We start from the raw sequence: 18,386 nt of genomic DNA, 5'->3' as shown, positions 1-18,386 counted from the left end.
GCCTTATATGAGCTGCTAAAACAAACAAAAAACAGTAAGATATATATGGGATGCCATCGTTTACCAGGTGGTTATGATCGGAATATATGGCTTCCAAAAGCATTATTCTAGTGACTGGTAACTTTCACGTGATAAAGAACAAATAAAAAGGGATTTTGATTTGAAAAGCTCAATACGTGTGTGTTATACATCAGAGATAATGAAGTTAGCTATATAGCAGCCCAACAGGAACATGGCCCAAGCCCAACAAGTATATATGGTTATGTGTAAATGTAATTTTCGGATATTCGGATTATCCGAATATCGTAAATTTTTGAAAATTCCATCCGATATCTGAATCCGAAAATCCGGATATCCGAATTTTCGGATAATTTCGGATCGGATTTTCGGATATTTTGGATAGCAGATTCGGATTCGGATATTTTGAACACCCCTAGAGATGATTACTGTAATATGGTTCATTTTTAATATTTTTTAATTTTGTTAAATAGTTTGGGATGATCTTGATTCATACATATGGATTTCAATACGATTTGTAACGTTTTTAATACCTTTTTCGTGAGATCCAGTGATAAAAGCGATTTAAATGAGATTTGTTTCCTGTAATATCTTATTTTCTGAAAATGGTGAGTTTTGGAAAAAGAATCATCTGAATCCGTTGAGTAACGAAGCGGCAATCGTGATTTAAACTTTATACGTATATAGTTATCGAGTTTTTAATGAAACCCGATGATGGGACATTTTAAAACGAGATTTTCTTATGGATTTAGATTCATCCATAAATTTTGCAAAAAGAATCGTTTGAAACGAAACGAAGTCTCAGTCGCATTTTAAAGTTTATATATTATATAGCGACGAAACTAGCGATGACTTGGCGACGAAAATATTTTTCCCCGATCAATTTGCAAGTCCCATCCGCTGACGTCATGTCGCTGACGTCACTGTCAGCAGATTTTGTAGTTTTGGTCCCTGTAGTTTTGAAAATGATAGTTTTGGTCCCTGAAGTTTCTGATTTGACATAAACGGTCCCTGTAGTTTCGAAAATGACAGTTTTGGTCTTGAAGTTTCTGAATTGACATTAACGGTCCCTGTAGTTTCGAAAATGACAGTTTTGATCCATGTAGTTTTGAAAGTGACGATTTTGATCCCTATAGTTTGAAAAGTGACAGTTTTGATCCCTACAGTTTTGAAATTGACAGTTTTGATCCCTGCAGTTCCGAATTGACATATTTGGTCCTTGCAAGATTGAAATTGTGTTTTGAATCTTGTGAGATTAAAATTGTAATTTTTGATCTTTATGGTTCAAGATTGAAATTGTCATTTTTGAATTTTGTGGTTTGAGATTGAAATTGTCATTATTGAACTAAAAGTTATTGAATATTTAACACCTTAAATTAAACATATTTACTAATAAAAACATGATGTTGAGTCCTCATTAAAAGACAATGATAGTGAGTAAATTAGCAATTAATTGGACTCTTTTGTACATCGTAGGTACTGAAGGTTTGAGCATTCACTGTTGAGTCTTAATTGGTGTGACACTTTGTTATTGCATTCTTATTGAGGTAAGATAACATTTTTCGTCACCTGAGGGTACAACAAAATATAGTTTTTATAAGTTAAAACCCCTAAATGAATATAATTGCATACTTGTATGATTATGGGATTATATGGAAGGTTTTATGGGATATGTAAGTGTACCATTGATGATGAGTGATAAGTTATCTATGTTTCAAAGGTATGATAATATGCATATGTTATGAAATGATGAAATATTTTTATGAATGTTTGCATGGCTTGAACACCTAGTCACTAGACATATGAATAGGATTGCCATGACACGTGCACGATTAAGGGCCCTAAAGTAAAAGATGATTTATGTGATTAGTTTAGGTGAAAGTGTAACCTAAGCTAATATAATTAAGAAGTCTCGAGCATATTAATGTGTTGTGGTAAGCTTAACCCGTGCTAGTTTCTCGAAGCTAGGGCGTACGTGGTCACGTGGTTTGGGAATCATGATACCTCTCGTGGCATAGTTACGTTTGAGTATTCCGAGTGGAGTAACTAACCACCATTGCGTAAAGGCATAAACGGTTTATTCAGTTGGAAATGACTTTGTCAATTCCTTAACGACGCCGATGGACCACCGAAAGGTTTACCCATCATGTCGGGTGTGAGGACTCCATGTATGGTCTACGACCACCTGCACACAAACCTCACCTCCCTATGTAAGTGGCGTAAGTCACTTAGCCTACGTCTAGGCAAAGAAACAAAGTAAAGAAAGAAAGATAAGAAAGAAATTCTAGGCACATTAAGAATATGATGATCCTATTGTGTTATGTTTATCTTCTGATGTGATATGTATGGGATATTAACATTTATGACATGTTTTGTTAATATATTATGAATCGGCAAATGTTTTCAAATTATGTTATCTTACTTAGCTAATTTATTAGCTAACACTTGTTCTTTGAAAATGTTGTGCCTTCAGGATAAGCAAACTTGAGCTAGGAAAGGATTAGCTCGGTGAAATGAGTAGAAGTAATAAAGAAGACTAGCATAGATTGTTGAATGCTTAGACTTCCCTTAGCCTTACGTTTTGGCTACTTTCATTTATGATTTATGAACATGTAATAATGATGACATTTATGTTGGTGCCATAACTTGGATTTCATTTATATTGTTTTGATGATGCACGTTAGTAACACCATTTTATAAATGTACCATCCGGTTACGGATGGGGCAGTTTTAAAGTGATCTTTTTCAGCTACTTTTTAAACGTCGTTTGACAAAGTTTTTTGAAACTTAGATTTTTAAATGACGGGTGTTACATGTGACATTTTTAATTTTTTGCCACATTGAATTTTTAATTAGGTATCATTTTTCCAACTAAATTATTATAGTTATGTTGTCATGTATGCTATTAATTTTTATCCCAATCATAATCTTAATCATTAATATTTTTTATTTTTATTTTCTGAGTATAAAAATGTTAATATATATTATGCTATGTTTTTTTTATTAGTTCAATGATAATTATTTTTTTCATATGAGATTGTTTATTATATTATGTTTATTTATTTTTTTAAAAAAAGTATGTATTATATTATATTTAAGAAAATATATATTATAATAAGTAATTTTATAATTTATAAACATTATGTTTCATTAGTTATGTTTTTAACATATTTCCCATGTATCATATCTATATTATTTTATAAAGCATTTTGCTCTTTTTCAAATTCTCAACTAAGTATTTGAACTACTTAAGTTACCCATCTTCTTTATTCACTAATTTAAACATCTCTACCTACAATACTCATAAATCTCAACCACTCATTTTTTTCTCTCTCCTCAAATCTCAACCACTCATTTTTTTTTCTCTATCTTTCATAAATCATTTTATTCCTCTAATTCGTATAAAATCTTTTATCTCAAAAACCGTATATCAATAAATTATAAAAATTGTATGGGTGTTCTTAAAATTTCATGTTCTTTCATTAAAGATGTCATTCGATATACTTTCGACGAATTTTTAAATCCGATGACAGAGCCTGTACGGCTAAGACATAATGGCTATCATATTCTATGACTTGACCTATCACCCCCACCATCTCAACGCCGCAAAGCGCGGACACTATATCTCGTATTCATAAAGCATAATATTATTTTTTGCATCAGTACTAATCTAACAGTTTTTTCTAAATCATAAATAATTAATAAGAATGTAACCTTTAATATATTATACTTTCATTTATTTTTTCAGTCAATCCAGCACAACTTGCATTTAAATGTTTAATTTAGTAAAGTATAAAATGGTATGAAAGAATTCAGAATACATCCCCTGTTGAAAGTTACACAGGGAGAAATATCCAAAATACCATTTTCATAAATACTACAACTATCATATACAAATTCACATTGTAGTTATTCACACACAAACCTTAATTGGAGCCACCAATCATTTTCCCCATTCTTTCTTTTCATGCGTTTTATGCCAATTTTAGTAATTTATAAATGAATTTGAGTTGGTCTTGGATATCTAGTTTAGCTTTGGTGTTATTTTTTCTTTGAATCTTATATGGTTTCCGATAAATGATTTATACGGCCCTTACATTTTAATGCATGCTACGCTAATATATAAAATGGAATCCCTTGTGAAATTATTCACCTTAGTTTTATGATAGCGTTCATACGACATACGTTAAGTTAAATGACATTCCAATTAACAGAAAAAAATAATAAAAAAAATCAATGTTTATAACCAAATAAAATGAAATATGATTTTGTTAACGTCAATTTTTAGTTGTGTAAGTAATAAGATATTGAATGCATAAAATTTTTTATAGTTATAAAACTCAATAACTCAATGCTTTATTTTTTATATACAAATGTAACATATCGATCAATTACAAGAATTTTGTTATCAAGAAAGATTTAAAATATAAGCATACAGATAGAACAACAACTAATTTTCCAATGTTTTAACCGACAGACGATGATTTTTAACACGTGATTTTGCGTTGCAATGGCAGTGAAGGTTTAACACCTGGCGTAATATTTATTATTAGTGTCTGTTTTTCTCTACCCATGAAGCAGTCCAAAACAGCTAAATTTGATTCATTTCACACGTACTTTCAAATTTGACTTACAAAATTAAAATGAAACTATAAAAGAGATGGAAAAATAAATAACTAGGTAAAGTATCACGTTTTGTTAGAGAAAAGAGAGAGCAAGAATTGATGGGACGGTCGGGAGGCGTGGCGGAAGACGAGTGGGAATTAAAATTGTTTTGATACCACCGTTTCAACCGGTATCCGGTGCCAAGTGCTAAGTGCTTGCATTGAGGCCCCTTACGGCCTCACCCCTTGTTCCGCAAGTGGCAAACAACATTACAACAAGCAACAATGGATTATTATTAGTATTAGTATTATTATTATTTTTAGAACGGCAATGGATTATTATTATTACTAGTTTTCAGCGCGTTCGATGAACGGGTAATTTTAAAATATATATTATATATATATATATATCAAAAGTAAATATCAAAATGATAACATGTATTAGATGATAATGTCTAAATCTTCAACATGAATCAACGTTGTCTTCTTTTCATCTAACAAAAAATTACAAAATATATGTCATATTTTAAATTTAGAAAAGAATGATAATTGTGAGCAAAATAAATTTATAAAAATAAAATCTTTTGTATGAGAAGAAGTCATGATCAACCTACAATCGATAACAACATAAAATAAAAGAGTTAAAAATTAACAGTAACATTTCATTTCAATATCAAATGATGTGAAAACATAAACAAAATATCAAAAATTAAATTAAAGTGATATAGAAACACGTATGTTTATTTTGTTGAGAAGCTATATACCATGATTTTTTTTAAAGATATCAGAAGAGAAATAAATGAATGATAGAGATTGATTAATAAAAATTTAGGTAGTATACATAGGGGTGTTTAGTATTGCGATTACAAAATAAAATCTGCGTCTTCAAAATAAATTATCAGGGGTGGAACTAGTAGGGGGACTGGGGAGTGTTTAGCCCTCGCCACCATTCATGTTTTCCATTGCAAAGCTAGCTCATAGTCATCTAATACAAATGTTTTTTGAAGCAAGTCACCCCCAATATATAAATGTATGATTTCTAGCCATGACAGTTCAAGTAAAACCTTTACATTTAGTACATAATAGTAAACCATCACAATAAAATTCTATTTTACTAACATTTTATTAAATGATTATGTCTTTCACATTATATTGTATACAACGATCTGGAAAAAAATAGCATATACATAATAATTCTTGGGAGGATTTTAAGGATAGTATATACATATGTCAAAAATTAAATTAACGTGATATAAAAAATGTTTGTTTCTTTTGTTGAGAAGTTATATGACCATTTAAAAATAAAAAATAAAAAGATAGGAAGGTGAGGAACAAAGGAAAATAATAAAAATTATTTTACGTCTTGTCGAAGCGTTGTGTAAACGAAAATATTAGTTGTTATCTATACTATTATATAAAAATTATACTCACATGTTGAAAAGTTAATATTTTTTATTGATGCGAAATTAACATTTTACTCTTAATGAATTAACTTACACAATCATTCCTTATTTTCTAAAAAATATTCATTACTCTTTTAAATCAAATTATCTTTATATCAATAACTACACAACTTGATGATCTACCGTCACTATCCGTTGATGTCACCACAATACTGTCACTGCCATCGTCGTCGCATTTTGCGAGTATCATGCACGTTAAAAATGATTTATAGATTGAAACGTAATATATGTACCAAAATCAAACAATTATTTAAAATGAAAAGAAAAAAGAAACAATTTCTACAGCTAAGAATCTAAGATCATATATAGCTAAGATCCGACTCTCGATGCGCACCTCCACCTGTCATTTCCGTTACTCGTATAGCTAGGGTCCTTTCCAGGTACACGTACGTACCTTCAAATTTCTACAAGTCTAATTAATTGATTTATATTGCAATTTGCGTATAAATATTTTTTCCATGTGATATAACCATTCTCACGGGCCTATATATATGTCGCTCCACACTATTTTTAATTTCGTCAACTTCACTTCACACACATCAGGTTAGTTGCTATTTATGCCAAATTATTTTCATATATTTATTTTTCCAATTAAATCTTCTTTAGATCCTATTTTAATGCCTAGACTACAAGTATGTGTGTTTATATGCATGAAGTTAATACTTTTTTTTTTTTTTTTTGTAGGTTTTGTTCAATAGCATTTATAACTTTTAACGTGTGTTAATTGGTTATAATATGGGAGTGAAGGTTGGGTCTGGATGTTTTAATTGGTCACAACAACCTTCAATTTCCCAACAAACTTTGGCTTCTTCAATCTCTTCACCTTCATCAAAACGATATAGTTTAAGTGATGTGACGCTAATATGTCGTGGCTCATCTTCATTTCGCACGAAACTGAATAGATCTCGGTCGTGTGAATCTTTGAAGACATCAAACAACAAACAACATTCATTTAGAAGAATCGTGAGTGCAAATTTTGATTCAGAGTTTTTGAGGGAGATTGAAGAATTTGGTCCCAGATTCCATTATGAGGACCAAGATTTCAAATTGTCAGATTGTCAGACTGACAAATTGGAATCAAAAGAACGAATTCCAAACCAGTTTGCTGACAGAGCGAACTGGTTTGGAGATATTATTCCATCAGATATAGAAAGAAAGGCAAATAGTTTGGAGTTACCATTTTCGTTAAGAATTATAAAGAAAAAGAAACAATGGGAAGAAGGATTCAAAGAAGGCAAGGATTCTACTCGCAGTTCAATGAAAAAGGCTTTTTCTTCGATGGTGTTTATAATTAGAGAACTACAAAGTTACACTCTACAATTGAGAGAAATATTATTCTTGGAAGATTTACAAGAAGTTTTAGTAAGTGTACAAAAGGAAATGAATGCTTCTTTTGTTTGGTTGTTCCAACAAGTGTTTTCACATACACCTACTTTAATGGTGCATGTGATGATCCTTTTAGCGAATTATAGTGTTTACTCAATGTCAAATAATGTTGCGTTTGCTTCACCACCACCTCCTGCCACCGTGGAAACAATTATCTTCACGGTGAAACAACAAAAGGATAGATACTTTGATCATTCAATGATCAAAGTGTTCTCTGGTGATTTAGGTGGAATAAATGGGGGTGGTGGGAAACCCCGCCCACTAACTAGTGGCACAGATGATGGCGAGGAGTCGATTTCAGGTCAAGTAAATGAGGAATGGGGTTTATGGAAGTCGATTGTAATGGAAGCTGAAAAGATGGATGGAGTTTTCAATGATGGATGTCTTGACCATGAAACTATGCAAAGATTTGTGTCGCCGGTCACGGCTAAAATGGACCAAGATGTGGAAACTTATGATTACTTGAAAACGGAGACCATTTATCAAACGGGCTTGTCGCAAGAGCCTGATAATCCGCTTCTTTTGGCGAATTACGCTCAATTTCTGTACCTAATTGCCCATGATCACAAAAGGTACAATTCCTAGACTGTTATTATTATCAATTATTATCAATATAAAGTTATGAACAAATTTTAAATTAGTGTGTACTTATATTTAATACGGTTTAACAATATGAAAAATGTCAAAAACATCTTTATATTTCATACTTTGCATTTTTTTTTGTCTTGCATAACGAAGTTTGATTTATGTACGCAAGTCTTTATGTCTTATTCATTCCTTTAATGGATTGATAAGACTGAAAAAATGGGTGGTGGGTGTGGATGCTTTTCTTTTTATGGAAAAGAAGTTTATAAAATCCTGATATTTTTGTTGATTTATTTTTGAAAATAACAGGGCAGAAGTATATTTCAAAAGGGCTTCAGAAATTGAGCCAAAAGATCCGGAAGCACTAAGTAAATACGCAAGTTTTTTGTGGCACGCTAAAAATGACTTATGGGCCGCTGAAGAGACCTTTTTAGAAGCCATTTCTACTGATCCTAGCAACTCGTTTTATACTGCGGCTTACGCGAATTTTCTATGGTCGAATGGGGCCGAAGACACATGTTTCCCTCTCGAGTCGTCCGAGAATATGTAAATTCTGATGAGTTTTGACCACATCCGGCCAAGAAAATCTATAGAAGAAAGCAAAAGAAAATAAACTTACGGCATTTGCTCACTATGTAGTTTTGCTTAGGTTCTTTTTCTTTAGTTTTGTGATGACAATTGTACATTGTGTTGGGAATGTTGTATTTTTGTTCTTTGGATATAGTAATTTGTATTCTGGAAAATTTTGATATACATTTTGGAGGATTGTCAAAACGTTTTGAATAAGACAGCAATACCGTCTAAATTCATTTCAATTGATAAACAAACTATTGTTTGCAAATTTGCCTTTCTTCTTTGTTTTCTTTATAAAAATTGTCACTTAAAATCGTTCTTTGAGTTTATTTACCACTTTGATAGGCTCAACAAAACTAGATTAGAAGCAACAAGAATAAACTAATTGTAAGATTTGGCTTGGTTAAAAATTGTAAGATATACTTATTAAAGTTTTGGTCTTCCCATGCTCTTCTTCTGTGTTTCATTTGGGCTTCTTAAGCTCTATTAAAATGAAATCTTACTAACTAAACAACAAACGGGTCCATAGCTCAGTGGTAGAGCAATTGACTGCAGATCAATAGGTCACCGGTTCGAACCCGGTTGGGCCCTTTTGATTATTTGATTTTTTTCTGAAGTATTCAGAAAGTTATGTTATGTTTGTACTTTGTAGGTTCATTTCGATTGTAATTTTATTTTATTTTATCATTTTTATGTCTTATGTTTGTAGCTTCCTTACTGTCAATATTTTTTATATGTGTTATCAACCATCTTCACATGGACTTGGTTTTATAAGTTAGATCTCAAACCAAATTAAACCATGAAACTTAATAGAATCTCTAAATTAATAACTCTAATTTCCACATCAGTCGATCTAGGGCCGTTTTCTAGAAAAGTTATCAAACACTTATTGAATGAGACAGCCAATATTTTAAAATGGATCAGTTTTTGGGTACGTACACTCGGTTATTTTTCTAGAGTTTGTTACATCTATATGATAGGTGGTAAATAGTATTAACAAAAAAAAAACTAAAATTTTTATATCGATTATTGTTCAATTTGTTAATGATATGCAAATATTTCGGAGCTTACTTATTAGCCTTCACATAATTTTTCTTAATTAATAATAACGTTTCAATTGATAAGAATAAAAATCCAAAATCAAGGAATTAAAATCATGGCTTAATGACCTCAGTTCTCCCAAAGACCCTCCCCTCAATAAATTCCATTAACTCACAACTTAACTAAAAAATTACTACTCCGTATTACATAAAAACCAGCCAATCACATCACTCCACGTCTTCTTTGAGTAAGGGAGGAAGTCTAAAGGTCATAGTCAAGAAAACTTGTCGACCATTGGATCAACTTCTCGATCAAACGGCTCTCATAACATGGTAGTAAATAATAATGAACCCGAATGTTGCCAATACATTTTTAACTAGCTAATATATTATGAAGATATAAATACACCAAAAGAGTAACCCCCATATTCTCCTAATTATATCAACCTTTCTCACTTAATTATACACTAGCTTCAAAGCAATGGAAAATGGTGATAATCATGTTGGTTTTGATAATTATTATGTGAATAATTATCAAGATCACCATCCTTCTTTGTATAAGCCAGCACCTCCACCATTAACAGCCATTGATAGATCTTTATCAGGTCGAACTCGAGTCTATCATCATCAGACCGCTCAAAACAATAATATTAACATCGACGACCGCGAACCTTTCGTCTCTTCTAGTGGGGTTCCCGGGTTTTCTATCTTAGATAGTAGTGGGATTAACAAGGAAAGCCAAATATGTGTAGCACCACCATGTTTACCAAGTTTTATACTAGACGGAGATGTGTTTGATAATAATGACAATATTATTGGGGAATGTCTAACTTTGGAAGAACTAGAAAAATACCATAATCGTGATAGAAAACTACATGATTGTAACCAACCCGAAAAAATGAGAAATTTGGGGAAGAAATCAAAAGGTGGTACTGCATCTAAGGTTTTGATTAAGGGACAATGGACAGATGAAGAAGATAGGTACGTAACTTAATTAGTTTCTACAATTATTTTATTTTATTTTGATTTGCTAGCTAGCTAGTTTGATTGTTTTTCATGTTCATGCATATATAAAAGTAAATTATCATATCATGGAGAGGATTTAATTAAATTTTTTTTTTTGTATATATTATAAGGGAGTTAATCGGGCTGGTGAACAAATATGGAGACCGAAAATGGTCTTTGATTGCGGGGAAGATGGTAGGAAGAGCAGGGAAACAATGCCGTGAAAGGTGGCGCAACCATTTGCGTCCCGATATCAAGGTTTTCTTATATGCTTTCATTTCCTGAATTTCTAGTACAAAAGTTTAATTACATATAGACGTATATACCGTGATAACTAATTAAAGATGTAAACAATTCATTTTTTAAACACTTTTTGATAGATCGATTTGCAATCTAGGATCATAGATTATGTTTGGATTTACTTAACCATATATATATGAACCCTTCTTTTTGGCTCTTCCCCCCCATATATAATCTGTTTATATGTTTAACTAACTACTTAGCAATTGAATTTTCTGTTCAAAAATTCATTTGTATAAAACTGTATATTATCTTCATAAAGTAGTAAATTCAATCTTGGTTTCCAAAAATTAATTTCATACATTTTTCATATTCATTTTTCATGTTTTAGTTCCTTTTATCGCTCATTATCAGTAAGATTTCGTAGCAATATGCAAATAGAAGATATGCAAGGTCCTCCACGCAATCGATTGTAGTATTCTTGAATCAAGTAGCAAGTAATGTAACGGTTGATCCTTTTTAATTAGCCAACTTTTTACATACATATGTCTTTTTCCATGAATGTATTTTTCAACAACTTTTGCCATGAATCCATGATATGTGTTATAATTAAAAGGTAACTAAATTCATGTTTCCCATTGCTTTTAATTTGCTTTCAGAAAGATACATGGAGTGAAGAAGAAGTGAGAATGCTAATTGAAGCTCATCAAAAGGTAGGCAATAAATGGGCAGAAATTGCGAAATTAATCCCTGGAAGAACAGAAAACTCCATAAAGAATCAATGGAATGCAACCAAAAGAAAGCAAAATTCTAGGAGGAAGAATTACAAGAAAAAAGATGCCAAAAATAATAAGTCTCAATCTACTCATCTTTTAGAAGATTACATTAGTAGCAAAACTAATGGGCATCAAAATCTTGAATTATCCCCATCTTCCTCTTCTACCATTCTCTATTCAGAGTTATTAGCTACTTCAAACAACAACGATTCGGATGATCCATCTCTAGAGATCACTCAATCGTACGACGACGAGTTGAAGTTTATGCAAAGCTTCTTCCAGACCACCCCCAACACCACCACCTCTAATGTTCTAGAGGCGCAATCTCCAACTTTTCACAATTCACAATGCGGGTTTTCTTCGTTGACCTCAACTTTTCTTGGTGAGATCAACTCAAATTTGTACTTGAACTTTTACCCTGAAGATAATATAACGAAAACCCATTTGGCTCCTGATGTAAACCACTTGGAAGAAGCCATTGCACGGCCTAGCTCAAGTGACTATGGCTACCATGAACACGTTTCTTCATCAAATCCGGAGAAGATAGGGATTTGGTAGGGGCAAAATGGAAGGTTAAATTATATGGTTATATATTCATATATGCATGTCCCATAAGATTATTACGAGTACAAAATTCATGGGAGTGAATAAATTGAAATAATTCGGTGTTTTTAAAATTTTCAATCTAGAGGAATAAACTACAAAGTGTACGTGTAGTTTATATTGAATAAGTCTTAATTTAGTGTAGATGCAAAATAATAACTTGAATCTAGCTTAATTACCGGTTTCTATCCATGGTGGATCAAATGTTAAGTAAAATATATCAAGTGTCCGTATTGACTATTGACTAGTTATTGAGACATGGTGATTAAATGAAAGACTTCAGTCAATTTAGTCATTTTGATATGCTATTTAAAGAGTCTAGCTAGCTCATGGTGCATAACCGGCCCAACAAAGCAATAAGTGAGACGATTAAAACCTGGCCCATTTACAGGCCCTGTTGGCCCCAATGCTGGCATAGTAAGGCTCGGGGTTTTCTCGGGTGCAGGGCTAAGCTAGTGGTCGCTTTTATACCTATTTTTTTTTTTAAGAACGACATATTAATCTACTTATGCTCCTAATTAATTCACCCCACAAATGTGGAAAGTGAGACTCGAACCCAAGTGGATCCCCCTAAGGTCATATAGTTAGTTATTTAGTTGCCAAGATATCCAGTGTACTAGAGTTAGCACAAGACGAACTAAACCCATATGTAGAAACTCAATCGAACCAATAAGCCGATCGACATGTTATGCACAAAGGGTAATGCTAAGTGACTGAGACCCTGGTTGCAAGGCATGTTGCCAGGCACATAGTCGGGTACAAATTGAAGGGTCGAATTCAGAGGTGGAGACAAGCAGGGGGGCGGGGTGCCAAGCCTCCCCCAATAGCACTAATACGTTTGATTTTTCTATTATCTCGTTGTTGAGTTATCGAGTTTTATATAGTTGAACCCCCTTTAATGAGTAAAGAAATGGTGGAAATCAGAGCTATTGAAAACAAAAATGGTGGAAAACGGAAGAAGTTAACTTGGAGAAGATAACTGATGGGGTAATTTGGTTGGTAGGTGTGGGTCCGTCAATTTGTCTAGTAGTGTAGCACATGGTACATCTGTTTTTATTTTGATTTTCATTCTACAGCCTTTTACTTTTCAAACGTTTTTAATATAACCCTTTCAAGTATAAGTTTTCTAGCTAAGATTATATTATAAGTTAGTTATAATTTACATTTACCATGTTACGACAAAATATATATCCCGGCTCGGTCAATCGGAAATCTTGGTTCCGCCTCTGGTCGAATTAACTCATTCTCTGGAATTGGCCTAGACCTAGAGCATAGCCTAGTTAGTAGTTACTACGTATGGAAATTCATATCCGAGTATCATTCTCGAGGATCGGGCTCAATAGGCCTATACAAAGAATTAACCAATAGCCCAAGGAATGTCAAAGATGTACTGTGAATATTCTATTATATATACGCCTTTATTCAATTTTCTTACCTCTTATGGGCAAGTCTCATAGAGATTCATGATGGATTGATGGGAATAACTTGTGCTGTCATAATTTCCATAGTATAAATATTAAAATAATGATAAATATTTCAAAACAATGGTCCTAAATATTTTTTTAATTATGTGATTATTACACTTAATAGAATAATTCTTGGAATGTTTATTATGAGGATATATCATTTCTGTAAATATTAATCATTGACAATTTATATTTATGATAGGAAATAGATTACTCCTTCCAGATTTTATATTTGACAGGTTTGCGTTTTATATTTGAAGGACCGCGAGATTAACACGTTTAACAGGACTATGTCACTATGCTTGTCAATAGTTGGTTAGAAATAAATCAACTTTGTTTTGAGATTAAAAGTAGTCTACTCATTTTAGTGATTTTACCACTAATTCTTTATGTCCCTTAACAAAATATTTTTCAAGGGTATTGATTAGAAAGTTGTTTGTAGATGCCGAACTTGCATTTGGTTCACATATGATGTTTATATTTTCTTCAAGCAAAAAGGAATAAAATGGTAAAGTGATATGTAACACATTAAATTTACAAAACATGTACTTATTTTGTATAAACGACTTATTTGATTGGTAATTTCTTTCTCATAATAGCAATATCCAATCACTAATAGGAATACTCAAATCTTAAAAATACAAAACTTATCACTCTACCATAGCTAAATTCTATCCCACAAATCATATATTTAAACAGTGTAAACAATCACAAAACAAGGCAACACAGCCCTAGGATTAAACACAATAAGCTCATCATTTTCATCCAACCTTGTTTGCACCACACCAAATTCCCTCCCAACTAAAGAATCATAACCCGGGTCATCTTTATCACCCAAACCCGGGTCACACCCGACCCGACCAGCTATAACCCGACAAACGAGCATAGCCCGTTTCACATTCATGAACCCAAACTCCTGTTCAATGTCATCAGGGATTGCCACGTGTCCTTTCCAGCTATTTGATGAAGTGGATATACCATCTAACTTGGGTGAAAATCCGGATCCGATTATACCACAAACACTACAATATTTATGGGCACAAATGCTAGAGTTACCATTTTGGCCCAAGTCACATAAAAAGGTTGTGCAATGAAACCGTAACTGCTCGTTACCGTCGGCTAGACACCGTGGGTCAGCCCGTTGTAATCCACCGGGTCGGGCTGCCTTTGACTTCACGGTTTCTCTATATTCTTCAAACCGTGTGAGTATTTTTGGACTGTTGTGGATCTTCATGACACGATAAATAGTTGGGATGGACCCGGGCCAACCCGACCCGAATATGATCCGGACCACATTTTTACTCGGGTCATCATCCAAAAGCTCATAAACCGTGTGTTTAGTTGACTGATGTTGTTCGAGCAACCCTGATTTTGGGAACACCTCGCCACAATGCGGACACGGATGGATTTCATAGTCGGAAACAGATCGGGTTTCGGGTCGGGTCATGGATGATGACCGGGTCGAAGGAGGTTGGGAGGGTATTTTGGTGATTTCTGATGTCGGTTTGTATGAGAAAATTCTTTTGATGAATGAAAAAGTGGAAGAGATGGTTTTATGGCGTTTGAGTTTGGCAGGGGAGACGCGAAGGAAAGGGGACGAAGAGGGCGGTTTTAGGTGGTGGCGAGTAGAGAAGGTAATGAAGCAACCAAGGTGGACAAAGATGAAGATAAAGTTTGAGAAAAATGAACGTAAATTGGCCATGAATGTTAATTAATACGAGTATAAGAGAAGGTTGATATGAAGAAATTAATTAAAATGAATGGAAGTTGGTTATGCGGTTATGAAGAGAGAATTGAAGAATAATAGAGGAGATAGAGAAAGGTTAATGGCAAGTTCATCTGGCATCTTGTCATTTGGTTCTGTCGATCGATCATAGTAACCCTACTTATTTACCCCTCATGCAATAATTTGATTAAGTGATGCATGACTTATATTTGGTGTTACTCAAAAGTTATATATGTTGCTCATTGCAACGCCTTTATAGTCATATTCATATTTACATAAAATAACACGAACATGGTACTCGTATAATACGGTGGCGGTGTTAAGTGGTGTCGGTTGATATAATTGTGATAGTAGAAATTTTTAAAAGTTTAAAGTGTTAATTATTAAAATAAAGGTTTAAAGTTTAATAAGGGCAAATTGATATTTTATAAAAACTTTTTCCATAATTGGTGTTTATTAATTAAAGGTAGTTTAGTATTTCCGTATGTAACCACTATTGTGTAACTATTTATTAAAAAGAGGGTATGGAGTATGTAGCTGTTAGATACTCAACTTGGGTGTGGAACCCCTCACATCTTGTTTTTTTAATCCATGAAAAGCATGGGGGCCTAAACATTTATATATATATATATATATATATATATATATATATATATATATATTAAAATATTGATATGTGAGGGGTCTACGCCCAAGCTTGGGTATCTAACCGTCCATACTTCATTTTCTGTATTAAAAATGGGGGTATGATAATTTATATAAATTCCTATACGAGGGTGACCAAGTAGTATTTCACGATCCATTTTGTCTCTTCAAATACGTTAATCCATCGGGACATTGAGTAATTTCATTTTACTAAATGGTTAATAACCAAATAATGGTATTTATGTAAATAAATCATTCATAGACTGATATGATAATACACTCTTTCAGTCCATATTTAAATGTTCAAATTTGACTTACTGAGTATTTTTTTTCTAACCTTGACCGTAAGTATTATTGTATGTATAACATAATATATGCATAATGAAAATTATATCAATGAAAAATACACTTATGCTTATTCTATCCATATAATTTAAATTAAGTATCGTATAACACACAAAAAAAAAAATTACGGTCAAAGTTATGAAAACAAGATTTCAAAATTCAAAATATGATATTTAAATTGGAAAAGAAGATAATATATAACGGCTACAGATTAATATTTAAAAAACAGTTATCTTCATGTACAATAATTATTGAGTGTTCTTCATGATCCTAAAAATTACTAACAGAAAAATTCAATAAAATAATACAGGGGCGGTGGAGACAACTTTGCCTCTCGGCTTTTTGTCCAAATACATGTAACTAGTGATGGAGTCATTCGGTAAAAACCAAACATATTTGTTTTTATAATTTGTGAAAGATATTCATAATAAAGGTTATATTAATATTATACTTTTATATTAATACGTTATATTAAGATCAAAGTATCGAACTATAACAGCCAACACTTAAATAAAGTAAAGATGGAATCAAAAGCAAGAAAAAACAAGCTTTCATGACCAAGAAAACAAATATTCTCATGTTCACTTTAAATTTAATTTATAATAAAAAATAATAATCAGTTAATTACTCGACAAAACATATACATATAGATAGTATCAACAAAGAGAGAGAATATATAACGTCGATCAAGGGATATTCACGTGTTCAGCAGAAGACACTGCTCAAACGTGTATTTGTTTAATTACGTATAGTAAACTTCATTATAATTATAACTTATACACGTATAAATTAATATCTGAAATATAATAATAATAATAATGGTATTATATAATAGTTGCTATTATATTATTTAACAAAAGGTACTACTTGTGGCAGTATTATACAAATACAAATGGAAAAGTAGACAAGATTTTGAGTTATCCATAATTCCAAAAAAAATATCGACAGCTTTAATTTGGATACTCCACAGATGGAACTCATGGAAGTACCCGGCCAATTATATTATGATGTCACTAATTTTTCTAATTATATACTAGCATGGTACCCGTGCAAATGCAGCGGTGGCGGTGGCAACGCGGTGATGACTGGTGACGACGACGAATGATATCGATGTAAATGTAATTAATATAATGGTTAGTGTAGTTATTTTAATAGTTGAGGGACTGGTGATATAATTTATTTCATTAAAAGGTAGTTTAGGTATATTAGTATATATAATTAAATTAGTGAAAAAAAAGGATAATTTAAATAAAGAGTAAGGGTATATTAGTCATATCACATAGAGTAACATTTCTATAAATAAAATAGGCTATTTTTTTATATAGAAGTATAGATAATGACTACATGTTAACAAATAAAAATGAATAACAAAAAACATATATAACATTTTTTTTTAAGAGAAATTGTCACAAATCGTCAATTTGGTTCGCTCGATTTGCATTTTCATCCCAGTTTTTTTTTTTCATTAGGTGTCCTATATTTTCATTTTCATTGTCAGTCGTCTCTGACACTAACAGTCGTTAGTTTTCATCCGTTAATCCTCTCATGTGCATTGACATTTTCGTCCAGTTTGTAACCACAAGGATTATTTGTGATAAAACATCTTTAAGGTTTACACACTTCATCATCTTCCCCCACAATTTCGGCCACCATCCCTGACCGGCCGGTCACCGCCGGAAAAGTCGTCGAAATCCGAGAACCACCACCACACGTCATCTCTTTCTCTTTCATTCTCTTTCTATCTCTCTGTGTCGTCTTTGATGTCCTGCCACCCTTCTCTTTGACAGTTGCTACCAGAAAGACATCAACGGAAAACTCATTTTTGAGATTTCTCCCGCTATTCTTTGACTTAGAACTCGAGGTTGGTACCAAACCGCTCAGATGCGAATTCGCACAAACCCTAGCCAAAAG

At 32.5% G+C, this 18,386-nt stretch overlaps 3 protein-coding genes and 1 non-coding gene across 4 annotated transcripts; 3 read left to right on the top strand and 1 right to left on the bottom strand.

The window, feature by feature from the left end:
- Window positions 1-6,569: 6,569 nt before the first annotated feature.
- On the top strand, window positions 6,570-8,897 carry LOC122581203. Its single transcript, XM_043753373.1, has 3 exons — window positions 6,570-6,628; window positions 6,770-8,043; window positions 8,366-8,897. The coding sequence occupies exons 2-3, from the start codon at window positions 6,821-6,823 to the stop codon at window positions 8,604-8,606; spliced, it is 1,464 nt and encodes a 487-aa protein (XP_043609308.1). The 5' UTR covers window positions 6,570-6,628; window positions 6,770-6,820; the 3' UTR covers window positions 8,607-8,897.
- A 251-nt stretch (window positions 8,898-9,148) lies between these two features.
- On the top strand, window positions 9,149-9,220 carry TRNAC-GCA. The gene has a single exon. It is a non-coding gene; the product is annotated as a tRNA-Cys (tRNA).
- Window positions 9,221-10,150: 930 nt separating this feature from the next.
- On the top strand, window positions 10,151-12,248 carry LOC122581564 (transcription factor MYB64-like). Its single transcript, XM_043753795.1, has 3 exons — window positions 10,151-10,650; window positions 10,806-10,932; window positions 11,574-12,248. Exons 1-3 carry the CDS (start codon window positions 10,151-10,153, stop codon window positions 12,246-12,248), a joined length of 1,302 nt encoding a protein of 433 aa, XP_043609730.1.
- A 2,081-nt stretch (window positions 12,249-14,329) lies between these two features.
- Window positions 14,330-15,660, bottom strand: LOC122582159. Its single transcript, XM_043754514.1, has one exon. The coding sequence runs from the start codon at window positions 15,459-15,461 to the stop codon at window positions 14,451-14,453; it is 1,011 nt and encodes a 336-aa protein (XP_043610449.1). The 5' UTR covers window positions 15,462-15,660; the 3' UTR covers window positions 14,330-14,450.
- Between the last annotated feature and the right edge of the window lie 2,726 nt (window positions 15,661-18,386).

The sequence above is a fragment of the Erigeron canadensis genome, chromosome 9 (genome assembly GCF_010389155.1).
Source record: "Erigeron canadensis isolate Cc75 chromosome 9, C_canadensis_v1, whole genome shotgun sequence".
Lineage (NCBI taxonomy): Eukaryota > Viridiplantae > Streptophyta > Magnoliopsida > Asterales > Asteraceae > Erigeron > Erigeron canadensis.
This window is presented reverse-complemented; position numbering and strand designations above follow the sequence as displayed.

What these genes read in the sequence shown, in the direction of transcription:
- LOC122581203 (XM_043753373.1), top strand. Translation starts at nt 6,821, where the DNA reads ATGGGAGTGAAGGTTGGGTCTGGATGTTTTAATTGGTCACAACAACCT. An exon ending in ATTGCCCATGATCACAAAAG is followed by an intron (nt 8,044 to 8,365) that starts GTACAATTCCTA and finishes TGAAAATAACAG; the next exon opens with GGCAGAAGTATATTTCAAAA.
- LOC122581564 (XM_043753795.1), top strand. Translation starts at nt 10,151, where the DNA reads ATGGAAAATGGTGATAATCATGTTGGTTTTGATAATTATTATGTGAAT. An exon ending in TGGACAGATGAAGAAGATAG is followed by an intron (nt 10,651 to 10,805) that starts GTACGTAACTTA and finishes ATATATTATAAG; the next exon opens with GGAGTTAATCGGGCTGGTGA. An exon ending in ATTTGCGTCCCGATATCAAG is followed by an intron (nt 10,933 to 11,573) that starts GTTTTCTTATAT and finishes ATTTGCTTTCAG; the next exon opens with AAAGATACATGGAGTGAAGA.
- LOC122582159 (XM_043754514.1), bottom strand. Translation starts at nt 15,461, where the DNA reads ATGGCCAATTTACGTTCATTTTTCTCAAACTTTATCTTCATCTTTGTC.